Source organism: Hyperolius riggenbachi, chromosome 5 (assembly GCF_040937935.1).
Source record: "Hyperolius riggenbachi isolate aHypRig1 chromosome 5, aHypRig1.pri, whole genome shotgun sequence".
Lineage (NCBI taxonomy): Eukaryota > Metazoa > Chordata > Amphibia > Anura > Hyperoliidae > Hyperolius > Hyperolius riggenbachi.
Window position 1 is genome coordinate 181,087,525 of NC_090650.1, and position 23,640 is coordinate 181,111,164.

Consider the following 23,640-nt stretch of genomic DNA (forward strand, 5'->3'; position numbering starts at 1 on the left):
GGCGTTTGTGATTGCGATTGCTAGTGGAAAAGGGTCCTTAATGTAAACTTAAGCTAGAAGCTGCAATTTTAAGGGTATTAGGCTGTTGCTGCCGAACAAGGGGTGGGCCACAACAACACAGGCGGAGGTGACCACGGAGTTCAAGATTTATTCTGAGAGGCTTTGGGCAAAACCCTCCATGGTGGTGTTTAACCTATTTACCAGCGACCGGGTGAGTTACTTGCCCTTGCAATTGCCAATTCTAGCTTAAATGGAATCTAAAGCAAATGGAAAAAAACAGTTTTACCAGCCCCCCTGCAGCCGTCCTGTGCCCTCACTGGCTCTAGTGAAGTCCTGTAGATGTGCATGGGAATGCGAGTTGCATGGAGTGGTTAGGAGGAGGTCATTGGAGTAGCTTTGGCTTTCTGTGCTCATTGACTGTAAACACAACTGTGTCTAAAGTTTGAATATTTGCATTGATACAGATCCTAAGCACTTACTAGATAGAAAGATACATTTGTTTCCATTAACTTAATTTTGTTACACTACATAAAGACTGACTGCATTTATTTCTTGTAGCTGGATAATGGCATCACGAGTCTTAATTTGTTTGATTGCTCCAGTAGAAGACAGTTTAAAAGAAACCTGGCAACACCAGTGATAATAGAGATTGATGGCAAAAGAAGCCAGGTAAGTGTTTTGTGATGCTTGTACACAACGTTGTAGTTATAACACCAAGTTATAACAACTCAGGAGCCGGAAGGCAAAGGCATTCTGGCATCCTTAACTCTGCCTCTCAACACATGCTACGTCCAAAGTAAAAATATTCCTAACTCTAATCCCTACTTCATGCCACAAACTATCCTTATGGTGCCCATACATGGTACAATTTTTTTGCATCCAATCTTACCATTTCTATGTAATATAAGGGAACTGCCTAAATTATCCTTTGAGTATATTCACTTAATTTACCCTTATACTACATAGAAATGGTAAGATTGGATGAAAAAATTGTACCATGTATGGGTACCATAAGAATCTTAAAGGACCACTGTCGCGGAAATTTTAAAATTTAAAGTACTCTTTACCCTCCCCTTAAAGGGACTCCGAGCTCAACAAAAAATGCAAAATGGTACTCACCCGGGGCTTTCTCCAGCCCAGTGCTGGTCGGGAGGTCCCACGACGGCGTCCTAGCTCCTCTCCTAGTCCATGCTCCGGAATGGCTGACCGGCGGCAGCCCGGGCGTTCTCCTTCCGCGTATGACGCGGCTGACGTCACACGCTGGCTGCCTCGCGTCATCACGGCGGACGGCGTGAAAGTACTGCGCATGCTGACCGGCACAGCCCGGGCGACACTCGGCTGAGTGTCGGGCTTCTTCTTCCGCGTATGATGCGGCTGACGTCACATGCCGGCCGCCTCGCGTCATCACGGCGGCCGGCGTGGCAGTACGGCGCATGCGTGTTTTAATCGGGCATGCGCAGTACTTTCACGCCGGCCGCCGTGATGACGCGAGGCGGCCGGCGTGTGACGTCAGCCACGTCATACGCGGAAGAAGAAGCTCGACACTCGGCCGAGTGTCGCCCGGGCTGCCGCCGGTCAGCCATTCCGGAGCGGGAACTAGGAGAGGAGCCAGGACGCCATCGTGGGACCTCCCGACCAGCACTGGGCTGGAGAAAGCCCCGGGTGAGTACAATTTTCATTTTTAAGATGAGCTTAGAGTCCCTTTAAACTTTTAATATTGTTTTATTGCTGGTGCTGCGACTAGCACACAGCACCAGCCTCCCGCTTCCTATGCCCCCTCTAACTCGCGTTCTGCTCAGTCAAAGTCTTCGACTGAGGCAGAATGTCTGATATTATCGGGGAGGAAGTGACATACATAACTCCGCCCCCTCCACCTGCCGCTTTAGATCCTTATGTGTTACACTGCACACAGCGCACAGAGGAGCAGCGCTGTGTGCGGACTTGTGATAATTGAGATCGAATATTCTTCCTACCTTAATTAACATGAACCCACAGACAGCACAGCTCCCCTGCGTGATGTGTGCAGTGAAACACATATGGAACTAAAGCGGCAGATGGAGGGGGCAGAGTTAGTACGCACAGCGGGGAGGAAGAACTGTCACTTCCTCCCCGATAATATATGCTGTTAGAACGGGCCACAGGGGGGCGCTGGAGGGGGAAGGATGGTGCTGTGTGCTGTGAACACAGCACCAGTAATAAAATCATTTAAAAGTAATTCTCTACCAGGTCAGCAGTATTTTAAAATATATGTAAACACACACAAATAAGAAGCATGTGCTTCAGGCTACGGTATGGGAGGTCCGGCACTGCATTGGCGGTGTTCTTCTGTATTTTAAGGATCCTCGCTTGATGACCACATCAAGTGAGGACACTTAAAGATGCAATGCAGAAAATGCCACTTGTGTAGCTCAGAGCAGAGCCACTGCCAGCGAGACGGAGGGTGAGTGATGCTGGGGAGTGACACTGCCTGCAGCACCATACATCTGACTGCATTGTTCTTAAAGGGACTCTGTAACAAAAATGTAATTGTGTTTTCTACCATCCTACAGGTTCCTAAACCTATTATAATGTGCTCTGGCTTACTGCAGCACTTTATACTATCACCATCTCTGTAATAAATCAGCTTATCTTTCCCCTGTCAGACTTGTCAGCCTGTGTCTGGAAGGCTGCCAACTCTTCAGTGTGATCTGCTATGCATGCCCCCACTGCAGGCCCCCTCTATGCACACTCCCCTGGGTGTGTGTGTTATTTACATAAGCCAGCTTTTCTCTGCTCTCTTATATTATACAAGCTGGATAAATCCTCTGTTCACATACTGATGAGTCACTTACTGCAGAATTGCAGACAACCGGGCAGAAACAATCAGCTTGTAACTCTTCAGTGAGCTGCAGGGGGAAACACACAAATGATCTCTTGAGATTCAAAAGGAAGGCTGTATACAGCCTGATTGTATATGGATGTATTTTCTATGTGTGGACATACTGTACATCAACCTACTTCCTGTTTTGGTGGCCATTTTGTTTGTTTACAAACAAACTTTTTAAAACTGTTTTTGACTACTTTTAATGTGGCGGGGAGCGGCAAAATTGTGACAGAGGGGAATAGGAGATGTCCCCTAACACACTGGTATGTTTACTTTTGTGCGATTTTAACATTACAGATTCTCTTTAATGGAGCTCTATAGCAACAATATTAAAATATAAAACTGAAAAATAACACTTATGCACTGTAATGTTGCAGTAAAGTTAATAACGGTGCATAAAAAGTAAGAAATAAGCCATTTCAAATGTTTAAATCCAGAAAAGAGTTTGTTAGCATATTCACTTAAAGGTGGCAGTTTACTTTACCCACGAGGGAGGAAACATGCAGGCGTTTGTAAGTAAAAGAGATACTCCTATGGTCTGTAGAGGTGTTGAATCATCCTAGCAACAACTTCGATTTCCACAAAAAATAGTGTGCCTTACAAAAAGTATTCCACCCTTGGATTTGTACCTTATTTTGTTACATTTCAGTAATTGTTTCTGTAATTTCAATGATTCATAATCTTATATTATGTAAGGGTTCTGCACAAAATATTCTTAAATTGGTGAATTGAAAAGAAAAAAAATAAATATAAAAAACAATTTAAAAAAACAAAACTGAAAATTGGTACAAGCATATGTATTCACCCCCTTTGCCATGAAAGATTTGTTTTATGCCATTATTGACGAGATGTCTTTGGAAACTTTTTATGATTAGTGTTGTTGCTCAGATTCGGGTCATTGCTACATTCAACCCAAATATGGCTGATTGCATTTGGATACTCAATGGATAAACCTTGTGAATTGAAGGTGCAAATTCAGTGCTCCCATAGTGCTCGGCAACCCCCACCCCCACCAATAATGCCTTTTCTTCATCTTCCTGGTGTCAGGCAGGTTATTGGCTGTCTGACACCAGATGCCACACACAGCAGCCATAAGTGGGCTTAAAGGATACCTGAGCCCAAATGAAAATGTAAAATGGTTGCCAGGCAATTGCAGGGCAGCGCCTGCGCAGTCTTCACCAACCCTCCTGACTAGGAAGTAGCTTTGGAGGGTTGGTACACAGTAACAGAGGGTGCCGGAGGGCACCCCTTGTTTAAATTTTTGTTTGGGCTAAGGTATCCTTTATTCTACACTTGTGAGCTGTGACTTCTAGTGAGTCACAACTCCTCTGTACTTGCTGCAGAGCATTGCTGCATTAAAATCATTGTTAAAACAGGCAGATAGACAGTACAGCTAGACATTACTAAACCGATATATACTTTCAGATGGACCGTTCAACTGTTATGCCTGGTACACACCATGCAATTTTCTGTCAGATCAACTGAATGAATTTTTCTGATCGATTTTGTACAGAAGTGATCGGACCTGTTGAAAATTACTGATTCCACCCATCGATCCGACAGGAAATTGGATGGTGTGTACCTGGCATTAGTCAGATTTTCATTAATGATTTTATAATAGATAGATACAGTAGATAGTTGATATTGTATTGTATGTACTCCTCCTTGAGCATGCAGGCAGCACAGTTACATGACGCTGTTATTGTCAACACTGACAAATGGTTACACTGACCTATTTTTTCAATCACTTGCCTGTTGTAGTGATCAAAGTGGTCATCTTGCACATAATTATTTTTGGGGAGAAAAAACAGGAATATTAAGTAAGAAATGGAAAAAAATCATTATTTCTCAGTTTTTGGCCATTATAGTTTGAAATTAATACATACTACCGTAATTAAAACCCATGTATTTTATTTGCCCACTTGTCCCGCTTATTACACCATTTAAATTATGTCCCTATAACAATGTATAACAATGTATGGCGCCGATATTTTATTTGCAAATAAAGGTGCATCTTTTCAATTTGCTTCCATCACTATTTACAAGCCCATCATTTAAACAATTAAATTAATATACTCCTTTGACATGCATATATAAAAAGTTCAGACCCTTAGGTAACTATTTATGTTTTTGTTTTGTTTTTAAATTGTATTTTTTTTAATTTTTATGTATTAAAATGGTATGTGGGTAATTTTTGGTTTGGGAGGTAAACAGCTAATTTTAAATGTAAAAAAAAATTATTAAAAAATGATGTGTGTATAGTTTTACTATTTGGCCACAAGATGGCCACAGTGAAAAAGTTCTGGAAGTGTGATCATACGCTTCCAGGAAGAAGACGGGAACTTTTTGTAACTCAGAAAAACCGCAGTGTCTGATGAGACACTGTCGGCTTTTCTGCGGGGGGCTTTGATCAATGAAAGGGATCTATAATCCCTTTCTGACGGCAGGAGTGCGTGCGGGAGCGCGCATGGTGTGCAGGAGTGCGTGCAGCCCAACTGGACGAGAATGTTCGTCCAGGTGGGCTTAAGTCGATATACATTACATACAAAAATGTAGTTAAATTATTCTACAGCCTGACCATGCACTCATATTTTTGTAAAACATTAAGGAACATTATCAAAGAAAGTAGTTTTGTGGCAACATTGGCAATGGATGTAAAAGCAATATAAATAAAGGACTCTGCATATATGTTTTTGCTGTGTAGTGTTTTTTTTTCTTTAAGGAACCTTCTCATAGACAGCAGTGGACAGAGGAATAGTCCACTTTTGTAGATGAGGTCGCCAAGGTTAAAAATGTAGTGAAGCCTCACCTGCCCCTACAAGTTGTAAATTACATGGCTGCCACAGTAATTTCTAATATGCCTGTCAGTAGAAAGTATTTCTGCTAACATGCCTATCAATAGCATGTAAGAGGAGCTAAAGGTTTTCTCCATTCTCTCGCTCCTGTTCTGTATTTCTTTGAACACATTGTGTCCCCCGTGTCATTGGAGGTTTGTTGTTGCTGTTGCTATGCAATGGCAAATAATTAGGCAAAGGAGAGCGGAAACATTCCGGTCTGCAGAGCAATTTTAATATACTTTAGTGTAGACGGTGCGCAGCAGAATGGTACACTTCTGTCCTCCTTTGCCTTAGTTGTTTGTTGTTGCATAGCAAGCAAAAACCTCCAATGACACGGCAGACACAGCGTGCGTGTGCACAGAGGCACAGTGACAGAAGTACAGGACCGGAGGGAGATTAGGGACAGATGCTCTTGCTTCTCTTACATCCTATTGGTGCAGCATAATTCTGTGCGGGACTGTCCGAAACCCATAGCTGCGCATAGCATGGCTATGGGATTCGACTGCGAGAGGCAGCAGCTGTGGCGGCATCGCGTCTTGCAAGATGCATCCCGGTGCACAAGTGGAAACGTAGCCTAATTTTTTTGAGATGTCTGGGTTGAAAACTGTGATGTCCCAGTTGTGTATTGGACACAATGTGGGCTTCACAACCACTGTCTGGAACCTCCTGATGTTAATTTACAGCCATTTTTTTTTCTTTTTTAATTATACCTCCCCACAAACAATTGCTTTTTTTTCTTAAAAAAAAAACATGATGCTTCATACATCATTTACTATAAAAGACGTTTTGGAAGCAATTTAAAAGCCAGTTCATGATTTCAGTTTCAATACTGAATTTTCCTGAATAATGGGTCCGAATACCGAATTCGAATCGAATTTGCAAATCGTCTGAGTTCGAGACTTCGAACTTATCCAAATTTTGGGCTATTCGAATTCAGATCCACTCGAATATTATAAAGAGGTATTCGAGCATCACTGACTCCACAGCCCACTGACACCCAGAGCTGTGTGTACACTACTGCTGTTTCCTAATTAAGTTGCAGGCACAGAACCACTCCTGTGCATTATTATTTGGCTCTGCCTGTTCAGTAAGCCAGTACCTATTCAGTAGGAGACCTTGGGCAAGTCTCCCTAACACTGCTACTGCCTATAGATCGTGTCCTAGTGGCTGCAGCTCTGGCGCTTTAAGTCCGCCAGGAGAAAAGCGCAATATAAATGTTCTGTGTTGGTTTGTTATTTCACTGTATTCTGGTAGTACTATTGCATTTCTCTGTGTGAGACACTCCATAGCCCACTGACACCCAGAGCTGTGCATATTGTCATTTCTACCCTATAGGGGTTAAAACCCGACTGTGTCAACTCCGTAATTTTTGGTGAGACTTTTGCCATGGATCCCCCTCTGGCATGCCACAGTCCAGGTGTTAGGCCCCTTGAAACAACTTTTTCATAACTTTTGCAGCCAGAAACGGTCTTTGTAGGTTTTAAAATTCGCCTGCCCATTGAAGTCTGTCGGTTCGCCATATTCGCCTGTTCGTGAACATTTGCGGAAAATTCTTTGTTCAACATCTCTAGTGTTAGGGCAGGCTCTGCGGAGCTGGGGATTTTTTTTTGCTGCGTTACTGGTCATTCATGCAAAATGCCTGCAGGCTCATGCGTCCTTTTGAGGAGGTGACAACCTGAAAGTCACACCGAAGCCACCATCAGCAACCTCATCCCATACGCATTCTTACTGGAGCGTGCCCTGCAAAGAGTGCTGGATCAGGCCGCAGATGAGAGGGAAAAGGAAGAGTTGTTGTGGTCGTCATCACCACCAGAAGCAGCCTTGTCGTCATCGCCTGCTGTACCTATGGCAACGCAGAGAGAAGAGTCTAAAGAAGAGGCGTCAGGTGTGGGGAGGAAGAGACCTTCAGTGCTGTCAGTGAGGATGAGGAACGGGACATGGCTACCTTGGCATCCAATATTGTGCAAATGGGGTCTTTCATGCTGTCCTGCCTGTTGAGGGACCGCCGTTTAAAAAGATTCAAGGAGAAGGACCCGTACTGGGTGGCAATGCTACTAGACCCTCCGTATAAGCACAAAGTTGCGGAAATGTTACCAAATTACCAGAAGTTAGAAAGCATGCAGCAGTTGCACAACAAGCTGGCAAGTATGCTTTACACTGCGTTTACAGGACATCCGAAGTGGAAATTAAACTGATGTAAAAAACAATTGCATCTATCCTCAGTCTCCTAAAAATGACTTTTTTAGATATCAAACAGTTTTATTTTATATTTAAATCTAGTTATTACGTTTTACTGTTTCATTGTCTCTGCTCAATGACACCTTCATTAAAGTATGTCAGAGCTCAAATCTATGAATTATTTACCTTTTTTATTGCTTTCCTGCTCTCAGAAGTCATTTACTGACAGGAAAGTGTTTTATGGCTATAATTACTTACCAGTGAGGGTTATGCTATAGTCTGACCCAGTCCGACCTGGTCCAGACCCGAGCAGCAACTGTCACTCGCATACCTGATGTTTAACTCTTTTAGGCAGAAAAAGAAAAAAAGGAACACAGCCTAGTTAAATGTCTGCTTGGCACTGTACATACACATGTTTATCTCATCATGTCAAATGTCACCTTGGTTGTCCTTTAACGGTTATGTCACAGCACGACCGGAATCTAACAGAAGAGGTGCCAGTGATTCTCCTCCTCCTCCCACGGCCACGACGGCAAGGACAGGATGTTGTTCCGATGTGTTGGTGATGTCGGACATGCAGTTTGTTTAGTCAAACACATCACCACTAGAGATGGCCCGAACGATTTGGCCGGCAGGTAGTCCGCACGGATATCAGCTACTCGCACCTGTGGCGGGTAGCGGACACATGGTGCATTCGACCTGCCTCCTATACCTCGTCATTGGGCTAAATTTTGACCCTCTACATCACAGTCAGCATACACATGGTAGCCAATCAGGCTGCACTCCCTCCTGGCCCTCCTATAAAAACGCTGCAGCGTCGGCCATATTCTCACTCTGCTGATCTTGCTATAGTGAGAGGAAGGGAGAGACATTTGGAGATAGGGAAAGCGTTAGTTAGGCTGTTGTTAGCTTGCTCCTCGCTCAATCCTGTTGCTGAAAGCACCCCACAAAAATCTCTTTTGAAAGCTAATATTCTTCTGATCTGTTTTTTATTGTGTGTGTGACACAGACAGGCATTGATACAGCCCTGTTGCAGCTGGGCCTAGTTACTGTACTGTGCCAGGCCCACACTCTGTATTACCATTGCATATCTTTTCACTGCATTCGTGATTTAAAGAAAGATGAGCTTATCACACAGCTGAATTGAAAGCTCATGGTGAAGGAACTGCCCAGACAGAGCAGAAACATTTCTATTAAAAAAATAGACTTAAAGAAAACTTGAACTGAAAATTAAAAGTCAGAATATGCATACACAAGTCGTACTTACCTCCCATGTAGTCTACTCCTCAATCTCTTTTTCCTCTCCTGCGTCCTGTTTGTCCACTGTGATCAATGGAATTCTCCGTCCTCCATTTTGAAAATGGCCATTACACCATAACAGCTTTCTGGTCAGCACACAGTTAAACTGTAACATCGCCCACTTGAGCCATAGGGAAACATGGACACATCAGTTCTCCTCTCAGCTGTAACTGACAGCAACTGATATATAACCGACAGCAACTGATATATTTCAGTTCTGACAAAATGTTGTCAGAACTGGAAGGGATCACTGTCAGAAGAAAATGGTGAGTCTCTGAGAGGAACTGATGGCAAGGTAACTATGTAATGTTCATTTGAAGTTACCTCATGTGTTTATTTTAAATATTTTTACTCAGTACAGGTTCTCTTTAAGCTTTAACATTTTTTTTTCTTATAAATTTTGTATTTCTTAGTTCAGTACTTGTATAAATATAAAAAATTGTAGCAATTTAACAGTCAACCTTTGTAGATGGTCAGGGCTGAGGTGAGGTTTGCTGTGTTCATTACACATATGTAGTGAGTGGGAAATGCCACTTACCACATCCTTGCCTGAGATGGTGAGAGAACAGCCGGGTGCTCACTGCTCACCAAAATGAGTCAGGTGGAGCACCCGGCTAAAAGAGCCTGGGGAGAACACTGCTCATGGTGAAGGAACTGCCCAGACAGAGCAGAAAAATGACCATTAAAAAAATAGACTTAAGCTTTAACATTTTTTTTATATATATATAAATGTTGTATTTTTTCTTAGTACAGTATAAGTAAAAAAAATGTAGCAATTTAACAGTCAACCTTTGTAGATGGTCAGGGCTGAAGTTTGCTGTTTTCTTTACACCTATAGGGCTTGATTCACAAAGCCGTGATAACTTTTATCACGGTTGCATTAGCATTTTGCGCTTGTTATATCGTGCATAATGGTTCTCGCACACAATTGAGAATTTTTGCGCGCAATCGCGAATTTCCGCCCAAAAAACGGTTGCACCTTGCATGAAAATGCGTCCATTTGCGCGTGAAAATTCTCGATTGCACTCGAAAACGTTTACGTGCGTTATAGTGCGTGCAAAAAGCTGGCGTGTCCGTGATAAGAATTATCACGGCTTTGTGAATCAAGCCCATTTAGTGAGTGGTAATGCCACTTGCCAGTGCCACATCCTTGTCTGAGATGGTGGGAGAACAGCCGGGTGCTCACTGCTCACCAAAACGAGCCGGGTGGAGCACCCAGCTAAAAGAGCCTGGGGCGAGCACTGTTCATGGTGAAGGAACTGCCCAGACAGAGCAGAAAAATAATAAAAAAAATAAATGTAAACTTTAACCATTTTTTTTCATTTTTATAATTAAAAATTGGAACAATTTAACAGTCAACATTTGTAGATGGTCAGAGCTGAGGTGACAGGTGAGGTTTGCTGAGTTCATTACACATATGTAGTGAGCAGACTTGCCCTCCATTCCAATAGATCCTCTTTAAAGGATTTCAAGTGTACTGCAATTACAGGGCCTCAAAAGAGTCCTGTATTGTTATTTTTCGTCAATACCTCCCTGAGTCGGGAGTGGGTAATTTACACGCCTGCTGCCTTCCTTGGATTTGGTGGTAGTCGTTTCTCAGGCTCCCTCTCCACAATCAAACCCTGATTCCCGACCCCGTTACCCGTGGTCACCATGGTAGTGAAAGTACCATCGAAAGTTGATAGGGCAGACATCTGAATGCGTTGTCGCCATCACGGGGACGTGCGATCGGCCCAAGGTTATCTAGAGGCACAGTACAGGTCAGCTCTCGTCGGCAGGTATTAGCTGAGCTCTGGAATTACTACAGTTATCAAAGTAACATATCAAGAAAAAAAAAGTGTATAATTCAATAAATAACTCTTCAATTTTCAATCAATCAAAAAAAAACCATATTTTACAATTTTCATCTTCATGGCCTGCACTCTCGCCAACATGCGCACCAACGCTACACAAACATTGCCGCCCAGAGGACTGACATTTTATGTCCTGGGAGTGTCAACTAATGACAACCCTTTGTGGCTGTTTGCGAGTGTGACGATGCGTTAAACCGTGAGTTTGGTCTGTCAGTGTGAAGCAGTATACTACTTACACTACCTGCTGATCCATGTCTACACACGCAAGAGGTTTTCAAGCACTTTATGCCTCCAATTTAAGAATGCAATGTGATTTCTGCCCTTTACGGATTATAACCCTGCTCCACGTCAAATCCGTATTTTTCCCAAGAACTTTTGGCATGAATCCCACTTTGCCATGCCCCTCTCCAGGTGTTAGACCCCTTGAAACATCTTTTCCATCACTTTTGTGGCCAGAAACAGTGTTTGTAGTTTTTGAAGTTCGCCTGCCCATTGAAATCTAATGCGGTTCGCTGAGTTCGTTGGCCCGCAGACTTTTGCGGCAGTCCGGGTCCGTGGACCCAAAATCTGAAGTTCGAGCCATCTCTAATCACCACAGCCCTTCGGGATCCACCCTCAGAGAAAGCCTCGACCAACAGGTAGTGGACTACTTGGCGTTAATTGCGGATATCAACACTCTGAGGAGTGAAGAACCCCTGTACTACTGGGTGTGCAGGCTTGACCTGTGTCCAGAGCTGTCACAATTTGCCATCAAACCTCTGTCTTTCCCCGCCTCAAGCATCCTGTCAGAAAGGACATACAGCGCAGCAGGAGGGATTGTCACTGACAAGAGAAGTTGCTTAGGTCACCAAAGTGACCTTTAATAAGATGAATGAGGCATGGATTCCGGAGGGTTACTGCACGCCGGAAGACTTTTGACTCAGTACCCACACAGCTGCCTTTCCTCTTTGTACGCCTCATGACTTATTTGGCTACCCACACAGCTGTCCTTCTCCGCCACCACCAACTAGGGTCCAAAGAGCAAGGTTTTTTTAAGTTTTCTACAGGTAAATACTGCATTTTTAAGGCTGCTGCTATAGTAGCGCCTCTACAAAACCTATTTTTTTTTTTTTGCCTCTGGTGCTACACAGTTGCTGCAACAGTAAAAAAAGCATGTACATGATGTCAATTCCCCTTCATGATTGTTACCTTGTCGGGGTGAAGGGGCTTGCGTATCTCAATGAAGCAATTACTTATATGGTCATCTTGGCGCACCCAAGAAGATAAGATCATCGTTTTATTGTGGACAGACCAAATTCATTTTGACAAAACTTTTTTCTTGTGGTCACCTCAGGTGATCACTAAAGCCTACTTGGCCAACACTAGGCCCACACTGCAGAATCAATGTTGTTTTTTTTTGCTCACTTTACTGTCATTGAACTACCTCAGTCCAACCATAGGGGCTGGAAAACCACCATCGACTGCACTTCCACAAACTTGCGCATGAGCACGGCCAACACTACACAAAGATTGACGCAGAGAGGACTAACATTTATGTCTGGAGGGTGTCAACTATTGACAATGCTCTTTGTGGTTATTTGCAGTGTGTTAAACAGGGAGTTAGGTCTGTCAGTGCGAAGCGGGCCTAGCTCTTTCACTACCTGATTGCCATATACATACACACGCCAGACGTTTCACAGTTTTGTATATAAACCTGTACCAGTCATCATGTGCAGAGCCAAGTCATCGCATCTCTTGTCAGTCAGTGTCACTGCTGGTGCAACATATATAATTTTTTTCCAAACAAAATACTTCTAGTTATGTAAAGTGTGTATGCCATGACAACATTGATCTGGTCTCTGCTACAGTGCTTGCAAAAATACATTTTTTTAAAATAAAAAAACTTTTTGTATGTGTAAACCTGCACCATCATGTGCAGAGCCTAGTCAATGACTCTCTTGTCAGTGTCCCTCACCAGAGATGCAACAAACATTAATTTTCTTAAAAGAAAATGTGTAATAATAAAAAAAACCCTCTGGGGGATACTTACCTTGGGAGGGGAAAGCCTCTGGATCCTAACAAGGCTTCCCCATACTCTGGTGTCCCTGTACTCCAGTGCTGCAGCCCCCTAAATCGCAGTGAGGTAAATATCTACCTGCCGCGATCCTGCCCAGGCGCACTACCAGCTCTCCATTAGGGTTAAGGTGGAAATAGCTGAACCTGATCGAATGTGCTCTACTGCGCAGGTGCATGTCCTTTGCGCCTGCGCCATAGAGCGGGTACAATCAAGTTCTGCAATTTCCGCCTTACCCGAATGAAGAGCCGCTAGTGTGCCTGCGCAGGATTATGGAGAGGTAAATATATTTCAGCTTGTCGGGAGTGCATTCGGTGGAGCCAGCGCTGGATTCTGGATTCCCTGCAGCTACAGGGGACGGGGAAGCCTCATTGGGACCCTGAAGCTTGCCCCTCCAGAGGTAAGTATCCCCCAAAGCAGTTTTTTTTAAGTACAGAGTTTCTTTAAAAAATATATTTTTGGGGGTAAAATGTGTTGGCCAATAGGCCATGACATGGTCTGGCTTTTGCTACAGCGGCTGCAAAACATTTTCTCTTTATTTTGTCAAACTACAAAACCTGTATTATATATATATATGTATGTGTGTGTGTGTGTGTGTAGAGAGTCACTGCATCTCTTGTCAGTGTCACTCATCAGGGATCCAACAAACATTGATTTTCGTAAAAAAGTTTATATTTTTTTGGTAAAGTGTGTGTGTCATGGCATTGTCTGACCTCTGCTACAGCGCCTGCAAAACATTTTCTCTTTTTTTTTTTTGTCAAATGACGTTTCTATGTAAACTTGCACATACATGTGCAGTGCCAAGTCAACGCCTCTTGTCAGTGTCACTCACAGGGATGCAGCAAACAAAAAACTTTAATTTCACAGGTATGCAAACATTTTTCGAAAGCTGTTTTGGTCATTCCACCTAATCTTTATGTTTTATGGTGCTCTGAAGCTGAAATGACCTCCATTTTCTCATAGGACATTACATTTCCCGACAATTTAGGAAACTATGTTAAATAAGGCAATACCTCAAAATAAATGGAAATGTTTTATTACAATTTTTCATGAAAATCCTTTTTTGAACTGAAATGAGCTCACCTACAAACACTAAACTCGTATGGAGACACAAAAAGGAAACCACAAGCCTAATAGTGTAGTATGCTAAGCAGCAAGGTATATTTAAGTAACAATATGTGAAAATACTCACAAACATGGGTCACCTCAAAGGCAACCACTATAAAGGCAGGTGGAGAGATTAGATCTGACCCCATTCAGGTTAAAAAGTCACTCTCTGTAGACAGGAAAGGGGTAACAGCCCTCCACCAAGGGTGAGCTTGACAATAAATTTGTAGGTAGAAACAGAGGCACCAAAACAGGGTCAATTATATCAAAAACTGTTTAAAAAGAGGAGGTAGTGTTGGACTTGCCTCCTCATTCAGTAGACACAAACTCAATTTCAGATCAACAATATGTTTTATTTAAATACTCCAAAAGTCCAACATGTTTCGCAGGCACAATCCTGCTTCATCAGGCAATATCAGGAGTACAAAAAAAAACTAGAACAGGTTTTGGAAGGAGCCAATTGCCTCAGGGTGCCTGAGTCACTTAGCTCCTTCCCAAACCTGTTCTAGTTTCTTGTACTCCTGGTATTGCCTGATGAAGCAGGATTGTGCCTATGAAACTGTGTCTACTGAATGAGGAGGTAAGTCCACCACTACCTTCTCTTTTCAAACAGTTTTTAATGTATTTACCCTATTTTGGCACCTCTGTTCCTATCTACAAGTTTATTGCCTAGCACACACTAAACTCGATTCTTCTTCCCTGTGAGGCTACTCTTGATGCATTTACACTTGTGAGTAGAATCAGGACTGTCTTTCTGAAGCATCCATCAGTAGTCCGCCATCATTGTAATGCTCCATTTTCCCTGGTATCTCCTTTCCATCTCTTTAACCACTTCACCACTGAGGGGGTTTAACCCCTGACCACCAGAGCAATTTTCACCTTTCAGCGCTCCTTCCATTCATTCGTCTATAACTTTATCATTACTTATCACAATTAAACGATCTATATCTTGTTTTTTCCACCACTAATTAGGCTTTCTTTAGGTGGGACATTATGCCAAGAATTATTTTATTCTAAATGTGTTTTAATGGGAAAATAGGAAAAATCTGGGAAAAAATTAATTATTTTTCAGTTTTCGGCCATTATAGTTTTTAATTAATGCATGCTACTGTAATTAAAACCCATGAAATGTATTTGCCCTTTTGTCCCAGTTATAAAACTGTTATAAAATTGTTCTTATCACAATGTTTGGCGCCAATATTTTATTTGGAAATAAAGGTGCATTTTTTTCAGTTTTGCGTCCATCCCTAATTACAAGCCCATAGTTTATAAAGTAACAGTGTTGTACCCTCCTGACATAAATATTTAAAAAGTTCAGTCCCTAAGGTAACTATTTATGTATTTTTTTTATTGTACCTTTTTTTATTTTTTTTTTTATTACAAAAAAAAAAAAATTGGGAGTGTGGGAGGTAATGAGTTATTTTTTTGTGTAAAAGTAATTTATTTGTATGTGAAAAATGTGTAGGGTGTAGTTTTACTATTTGGCCACAAGATGGCCACAGTAACTTTTTGTTTTAATGCGACCTCCAAGAGTCCTTCCGGAAGCTTGGAGGAAGTACTTGGAGGCTGGGTAAGATCACAATGATCGCGCTGCCCATCGGAGAGCAGCGGATCATTGCGGGGCTTAGATCAGCGAACGGGAATGGATTTTCCCGTTCATTGATCTCCGGGCGAGCGGGCGGCGGTGTGTTTACTAGCGGCGGGCGGCGTGTTTACAAGCGGGAGCGCGGACAGCGGCGGGAACGCGGAAAGTACGGATTTCTCTGTCCTTGGGGGTTAAAGGATGGAAAAAGGGACGGAGAAATTCGTACGGGCGGGGGGAAAGTGGTTAATGTATTGGTGGAATCGTTCACCTTGTTCTTCACTCACAGCTCCCAAATTTTCTGGAAAGTAGTCAAGGTGTGATTGGAGGAAGTGCACTTTCAAACTCATCAGGCAACCTAAAGCTTAAAATGCTTTCAGCATTCGTCCAACGATCTTTTTGTAGTGAGAATCTTTGTTGTTGCCTAAAAATGTCTGTACGTCTTCTTTAAATGGAATTTAAATACACTGAATTCTTCAGGAAAGATTAACCCCTTCTACCATTAGAAGCATAGACTCAGGGCTGAGGCTTACACTTACAGAATGCTGCTGAGTATCCCAGTACTCACTCGTAGCAACTTGTATTCGCCCCCTTTGCAAGGCGGTGGGGGAGATAGGTTCAGATTGTTTACCTGCAAATAACAAAGGGCCAGAAGAGAACTAGGGAAATGAGGAAATATAATTTTCTTCCATAAAACTTGCTTAGCTTATGTATATATTGCTGACCATCAGATTTACAGTGCTATTTTCTTAACCTAACCTAACCTAGACAACCCCTTTAAGTTTGTTGGCATTGTATGTCTTAAATGCACTTATGTGAATTAATTAATAGTAATTTGAACTTTAAATTTGTTTAAAAACACATAATATAACAAAAATACCAAAAATGTAAAAACATTATAAATTTGAACACAATTTTGCATTTTGTGGCAAATCATGACATCTAGGAGTTTTTTCAATACTTTATTTGTTTTCAGCACACTAAAATACATGAAAATTTAATGAAAACAATCAAACAGCTTTTTAGCCGCAGAACTGTGTTTTTTTTCGGTAAAATGTATAGGCCATGACATTGGGCTTGATTCACTAAAGCGTGCAAAGTGTTAGCACGCCAGTGAAAAGCCGCTTTTTAGCACGTGCTAACATGCGCGTAAGAGTTTGCGCGCGTAAAGTTTTGTGCTTTGCGGGTAAAGTACCATGAACTGCACTGACTTCACCTGATAATGATAGTTAGTATGCAAAGTCAGTGCAGATCACACGAGTGCAATGTAGGTAGATAGGTAGTTTTTGATGTGGTTTGTTTCTCTTTTCTTTTTTATGGATGTAAAAGTCTTGAGCGGGAGGTGGGATGTTTTATGTTTATTTTTTGTGTTTTTCTTTATATGATAAAATATGAAGGAAAGGGAGGAAGGAGTAACGCGTTCTATGTTGAGAATTGTAGTTTTTGATGTATGGAAGAATTTTTTTTTCTTCAATAAAATAAAATTGTATGAAAAAAAGGTGTCTCCTAAAAGATAAGACGATGTACAAGAGGCATTAATGTGGGGGGAAAAAAACATTCTTCAGCTTTTATTTACATCTGAGCAAAAAGCGTCCAGTTTAAAATTGTTCATACCCTTTCAATAATAATAGAAAAGCTATTACAGCAATCAAACGCTTCCTATAATTGCAGACCAGCTTTTTGCAAGTCTCCACAGGAATTTTTGCTCATTCATCTTTAGCAATGAACTCCAAATCTTTGAGATTGGAGGGTCTTCTTGCCATCACCCTGATCTTTAACTCTCTCCACAAATTATCAATTGGATTCAAGTCAGGACTCTGGCTGAGCCACTCCAAAATGTTAATGTTGTTGTCTTCTAACCATTTCTTCACCACTTTTGCTGTGCGTTTTGGGTCATTGTCATGTTGAAATGTCCACTGGTGCCCAAGGCAAAGTTTCTCTGCAGACTGCCTGATGTTGTCATTAAAAATCTTCATGTATTGCTCTTTTTTTCATTGTGCCATTTACTGTGATTAGGTTCCCTAGTACATTGGCTGAAAAACACCTCCAAAGCATTAGGTACCCACCACCATATTTGACAGTGGGGATGGTGTTCTTTGGGTTGAAGGCTTCTCCTTTTTTTTACACCAAAAGAAGGAAACAACACTGTGACCAAACAATTCAATTTTATTTTCATCTGACCATAACAGAAGAACAGAAGTCTTCTTCTTTGTCCAGATGAGCATTTGCAAAGGCCAAGCAAGCTTTTGTGTGCCTTATCTGGAGAAGTGACATCCTCCTTGGTCTGGATCCGTGGAACCCAGCAGTGTGCAGTGTCCGTTGGATTGTCTGCCTTGAGACACTGCCACCAGCAGAGCCCAGATTCACCAGGATGGCCTTGGTCGTGATCGTTGGATCGTGATCACCTCTCTCACTATCCTCCTGGCCAGCACAGGTATCATTTTTGGCTTCCGAACACATCCTCTGAGATTTTCCACAGTGCGGAACATCTTGTATTTTGCACTGTAGCCACTGGAACTTGAAAACATTTAAAAATGGCCTTGTAGCCCTTTCCTGACTTGTGAACAGCCACAATGCCCAGCTTCAGATCCTCACTGACTCCTTTGTCGTAGCCATGACTGTCCACAACCCAACTGCAGAGAGCTGCTGTTTTACACCTGTTGAGTTGATTAAAACAGCTGTTCCCAATTAATCAGGGTAATTAGGATGCTTTAGAACAGCTTGGGCTATTTGGAATGGTATAGAACTTTGAATTTTTCCACAGACTGTGACAGTTTGTGAAGGGTATGAATAATTTTGGACTGGACACTTTTTGCTCAGATGTAAATAAAAGCTGAGAAATGTTTTTTCCACAATAATGCCTCTTGTACATTGTATTATTATCTTTCGGGAGACACCTATGTCATTTCACATCAAAAAATGTCTTTGTGAGAAAACGCGGAAAAGCTGCCGCATATGCCAAGAGCAAGGCGGCTGACTCCGCGTCCAAAGCGGCGGTTTGCACGCATAGACACGCGTCTGGTAGTATGGTGGAATGCGGAAAAGCCTCCGCATGTCCTGACAGCAAATTGGCTGTTTCCGCGTCCAACGCGGCGGTTTGCATGCAGCAGCATGCGCTTGGTGTGGCTGGGTCTGTTAGTGCACATAGGCAGATGGAGAGCTACGCGTGCGCGGGCCTTAACTCAGGACCTTTATACCAGCAGGGGAAGTGTCAGCTGATCAGGAAGATCAGCTGATTCCTGCAGGACTCATGATTGGCTGAATGGCTCGGGCGGCAGAAGATGGGAAGGGCGGACCAAGTCCGCAGAAGCCATGGTGGACTCGGGTTCATCAGCGAACCTCATAGATTCCGATTTTGCCAAAAGTTTGGGGATACCATTATCTGCACTCGACCGGCAGATTTCGGTCATTGCAGTGGATGACTCTCCATTGCGCAGTGCCCAGTTTCTTTCCCAAACCCCCCTACTGTCATGTTGTTTAGGGGCATTGCATGAAGAGAGTTTACAGTTCCTGGTCCTGCCGATGAAAGGCTCTGCTGCTGTTCTCGGTATTCCCTGGTTACAACTTCACTCTCCACTGATTGACTGGGCTTCAGGACAGCTACTGAACTGGTCAGCCCATTGTCATGAGCACTGTTTAAAGAAGAGTGAGGTGGATAAAACCAGGATACAGGTCACAGGAAAGGCAGGACAGTGTACAGTTATTTCTAATGGTTCCTGTTCCTCACGGTTACCTCTCATGCTTAAATCTGATAGCAAAAGCCCCAAAGCAGACACTTTAGACAGGGATTTTTGGCCCAAAACCATTCTACCACCGAAAAAACAGGCTGACAAGAAATCATTTCCTGTGTCCCTGCCCGGGTCAGCGCTGCAGGTGGATTCCACTCCCTCTCTCCCTGGGTTGATTGATGGCCGGCCTGAGTATGAGATAAAAAGAAAATTCTCTAACTTACATCCTGGAAAGCCAGGAAGGAGACGTCCGGAATCTACTCCTCAGGGGGGGGGGGGGGTACTGTGAGAAAACGCGGAAAAGCCGCCGCATATGCCAAGAGCAAGGCAGCTGACTCTGCGTCCAAAGCGGCGGTTTGCACGCATAGACACGCGTCTGGTAGTATGGTGGAATGCGGAAAAGCCGCCGCATGTCCTGACAGCAAAGCGGCTGTTTCCACGTCCAACGCGGCGGTTTGCATGCAGCAGCGTGCGCTTGGTGTGGCTGGGTCTGTTAGTGCACATAGGCAGATGGAGAGCTATGCGCGCGCGGGCCTGAACTCAGGACCTTTATACCAGCAGGGGAAGTGTCAGCTGATCAGGAAGATCAGCTGATTCCTGCAGGACTCATGATTGGCTGAATGGCTCAGGCGAGGCGGCAGAGTCCAGCAACTATATATTCTGCTGCTTGTCAGTTGATGGTTGTCTGCCATTGCTAACACTTGCGTGAAGGCACTCAGACCTTAGCTAGACCCGACAGTGTGCCAGAACCGACTGGAGCTGGGAATCCACACTGAGTCAGATTCTTGATAGCTTAAAATACTAATTGAATTGTATTATTTGTTAGACCAGTTCCAGGGTGTTAAGATCAAGGCCCTCACATCCAAGACTAGGGAACTGTATTATCATTTATGTTATACTCCAGACTAGTTCCAGGGTGTTGAGGATCACGGAACTCACACCCAAGACTAGGGAATTGTATTATCATTTATGTTATACTCCAGACTAGTTCCAGGGTGTTGTGAATACGGAACTCACACCCCAGACTAGGATTGTGTTATTACTGTGTTACGTTAGCCCAGTTCAGGGCAAAACCTTACATATTAGCAGCAGAGCTTCCTGCAACCCAGCCTTGGTCCCTCGCTCAGGGGTCCACAGGCTACAGGAATATCACCCATCGCTCAGGGGTGAATTCCTCGGGAGTATAGGCCGCCAGCTCCTCTGGTGGTCTTTACTCAGAGTTGTTACTGTTGCACCAAACACTTACACTCTCTCCGGTGTCTAGAGGTTAGACATATCTGATTATTGACGATTCCGCAGATCCTCAATCAGGGCCGCCATCAGAAATTTTGGGGCCCCTCACAAATCATCAGTCCGGGCCCCCCCCCCCCCACAAACTGAGAAATGTGTGTAGCCATTACATGTTGGCAGAGCTAGTTGGAGGCTTGCTGTCCACAAATTAATCACGAATAACCACGGTGGATACTCGTGATTCAAGTTAGCTCTAATTGCCACAGCTGAGCGGCTAGATGCGGCGGGGTTAATTACCCAGAACGCCGATCTCCACCCAGCGTTTCAACGAGGTGCAAGTGTCTGAATGGACGCGTTGCAAGCCTCGATATCGAGCACTTCCTCCTTCAAGCCGGAAGGAGGAAGTGCTCCATCATTTTTTTAGAACCTCCCAGTTTTATTTTCTGTTTAAAAAAGCTAAAAAAGTAGGTTTAATGCTATTGTCTCATATGGTAATGATTCAGATTTTCCCATAGTCTCGCAGTTAGCAATCATGAGGCCCCCAACAAACCATGAGGCCCCCAACAAGACAAATTCAGCAATCATGAGGCCCCCAACAAGACAAATTCAGCAATCATGAAGCCCCCAACAAGACAAATTCAGCAATCATGAGGCCCCCAACAAGACAAATTCAGCAATCATGAGGCCCCCAACAAATCATGAGGCCCACAACAAGACAAATTCAGCAATCTTGAGGCTCCCAACAAATCATGAGGCCCCCAACAAGTAAAAATTCAATCATTAGGCCCCCAACAAGACAAATTCAGCAGTCATGAGGCACATAAATAGACAGCATTTCACATAAATAGGCAGAATGCCCCCTTATTATGGTAGACACCTCTCACCTGGATTCTGACAGGGACCCCCAGGTTAGGTAGTGAGTGACATGGAGCCCTTTAGGCAGTGAGTGACAGGGAGCCCTTTTAGGTAGTGAGTGAGTGACAGGGAGCCCCTTTAGGTAGTGAGTGAGTGACAGGGAGCCCCTTTAGCTAGTGAGTGAGTGACAGGGAGGCCCTTTAGCTAGTGAGTGAGTGACAGGGAGGCCCTTTAGCTAGTGAGTGAGTGACAGGGAGGCCCTTTAGCTAGTGAGTGAGTGACAGGGAGGCCCTTTAGGGAGTGAGTGAGTGACAGGGAGGCCCTTTAGGGAGTGAGTGAGTGACAGGGAGGCCCTTTAGGGAGTGAGTGACAGGGAGGCCCTTTAGGTAGTGAGTGAGTGACAGGGAGGCCCTTCAAGTAGTGAGTGAGTGACAGGGAGGCCCTTTAAGTAGTGAGTGAGTGACAGGGAGGCCCTTTAGCTAGTGAGTGAGTGACAGGGAGGCCCTTTAGGGAGTGAGTGAGTGAGTGACAGGGAGGCCCTTTAGGGAGTGATTGAGTGACAGGGAGGCCCTTTAGGGAGTGAGTGAGTGACAGGGAGGCCCTTTAAGTAGTGAGTGAGTGACAGGGAGGCCCTTTAGGTAGTGAGTGAGTGACAGGGAGGCCCTTTAGCTAGTGAGTGAGTGACAGGGAGGCCCTTTAGGGAGTGAGTGACAGGGAGGCCCTTTAGGGAGTGAGTGACAGGGAGGCCCTTTAGGGAGTGAGTGAGTGACAGGGAGGCCCTTTAGGGAGTGAGTGAGTGACAGGGAGGCCCTTTAGGTAGTGAGTGAGTGACAGGGAGGCCCTTTAGGGAGTGAGTGACAGGGAGGCCCTTTAGGGAGTGAGTGACAGGGAGGCCCTTTAGGGAGTGAGTGAGTGACAGGGAGGCCCTTTAGGGAGTGAGTGACAGGGAGGCCCTTTAGGTAGTGAGTGACAGGGAGGCCCTTTAGGTAGTGAGTGAGTGACAGGGAGGCCCTTCAAGTAGTGAGTGAGTGACAGGGAGGCCCTTTAAGTAGTGAGTGAGTGACAGGGAGGCCCTTTAGCTAGTGAGTGAGTGACAGGGAGGCCCTTTAGGAAGTGAGTGACAGGGAGGCCCTTTAGGGAGTGAGTGAGTGACAGGGAGGCCCTTTAGGGAGTGAGTGAGTGACAGGGAGGCCCTTTAGGGAGTGAGTGAGTGACAGGGAGGCCCTTTAGGTAGTGAGTGAGTGACAGGGAGGCCCTTTAGGTAGTGAGTGAGTGACAGGGAGGCCCTTCAAGTAGTGAGTGAGTGACAAGGAGGCCCTTTAAGTAGTGAGTGAGTGGCAGGGAGGCCCTTTAGGGAGTGAGTGACAGGGAGGCCCTTTAAGTAGTGGGTGAGTGACAGGGAGGCCCTTTAGGGAGTGAGTGACAGGGAGGCCCTTTAGGGAGTGAGTGACAGGGAGGCCCTTTAGCTAGTGAGCGAGTGACAGGGAGCCGCCGCCGTCGTCGTCGCTGCCGCCGCTGCCTCCCCTACCTTGCCAGTGAGTGCTGCCCAGCGTCAGACCTCAAGATCAGCGGCGACCCGACCAGAGCGGGCGCTGGACGCACCCGCTCTATATGCGGAAGTGACGTCACTTCCGCATATCAGTGCGGGCGCTGGGTCCTAGCGCCCGCACTATTGTCGCCGCCTGATCGGGGTCTGACTAGGCGGAGGCGGCGGAGGCGGCGGCGGCGGCGGCTAGAGGGATGGAGGGAGAGGGAGGGAGAAGCGGTCAGGGGGGGTTGAGCGGCGGCCGGGCGGCACCCGGCAGGGCCGCGGCGGGGATGGGGCCCCCCTGCAGGGCCGGGGCCCGTGACGGGAGTCACGGATGTCCCCCCCTGATGGCGGGCCTGTCCTCAATAATCGAGTATATCTGTATTCTTGGGGATACTGCGGATTGCCAAGGATCAGATTCTCTCTCTGGTTGCTGACACCAATCGTTACAGTCTTGCTGTTTGAATAAAAGTAATGTTAAGTCAAAATTTGCCAGGGGTATGAATAATTATGGGTAGCACTGTATG

General features: G+C 44.5%; 1 protein-coding gene across 1 annotated transcript in view; it reads left to right on the forward strand.

The window, feature by feature from the left end:
- The window catches only part of LOC137519355 (polycystin-1-like protein 1), a 705,387-nt gene that overhangs the window by 311,527 nt on the left and 370,220 nt on the right, over positions 1-23,640 (forward strand). Inside the window, exon 7 of the mRNA XM_068238307.1 lies at positions 559-669. Within this exon, the coding sequence (XP_068094408.1) occupies positions 559-669 (111 nt within the window). The remainder of the gene's footprint in view (positions 1-558; positions 670-23,640) is intronic.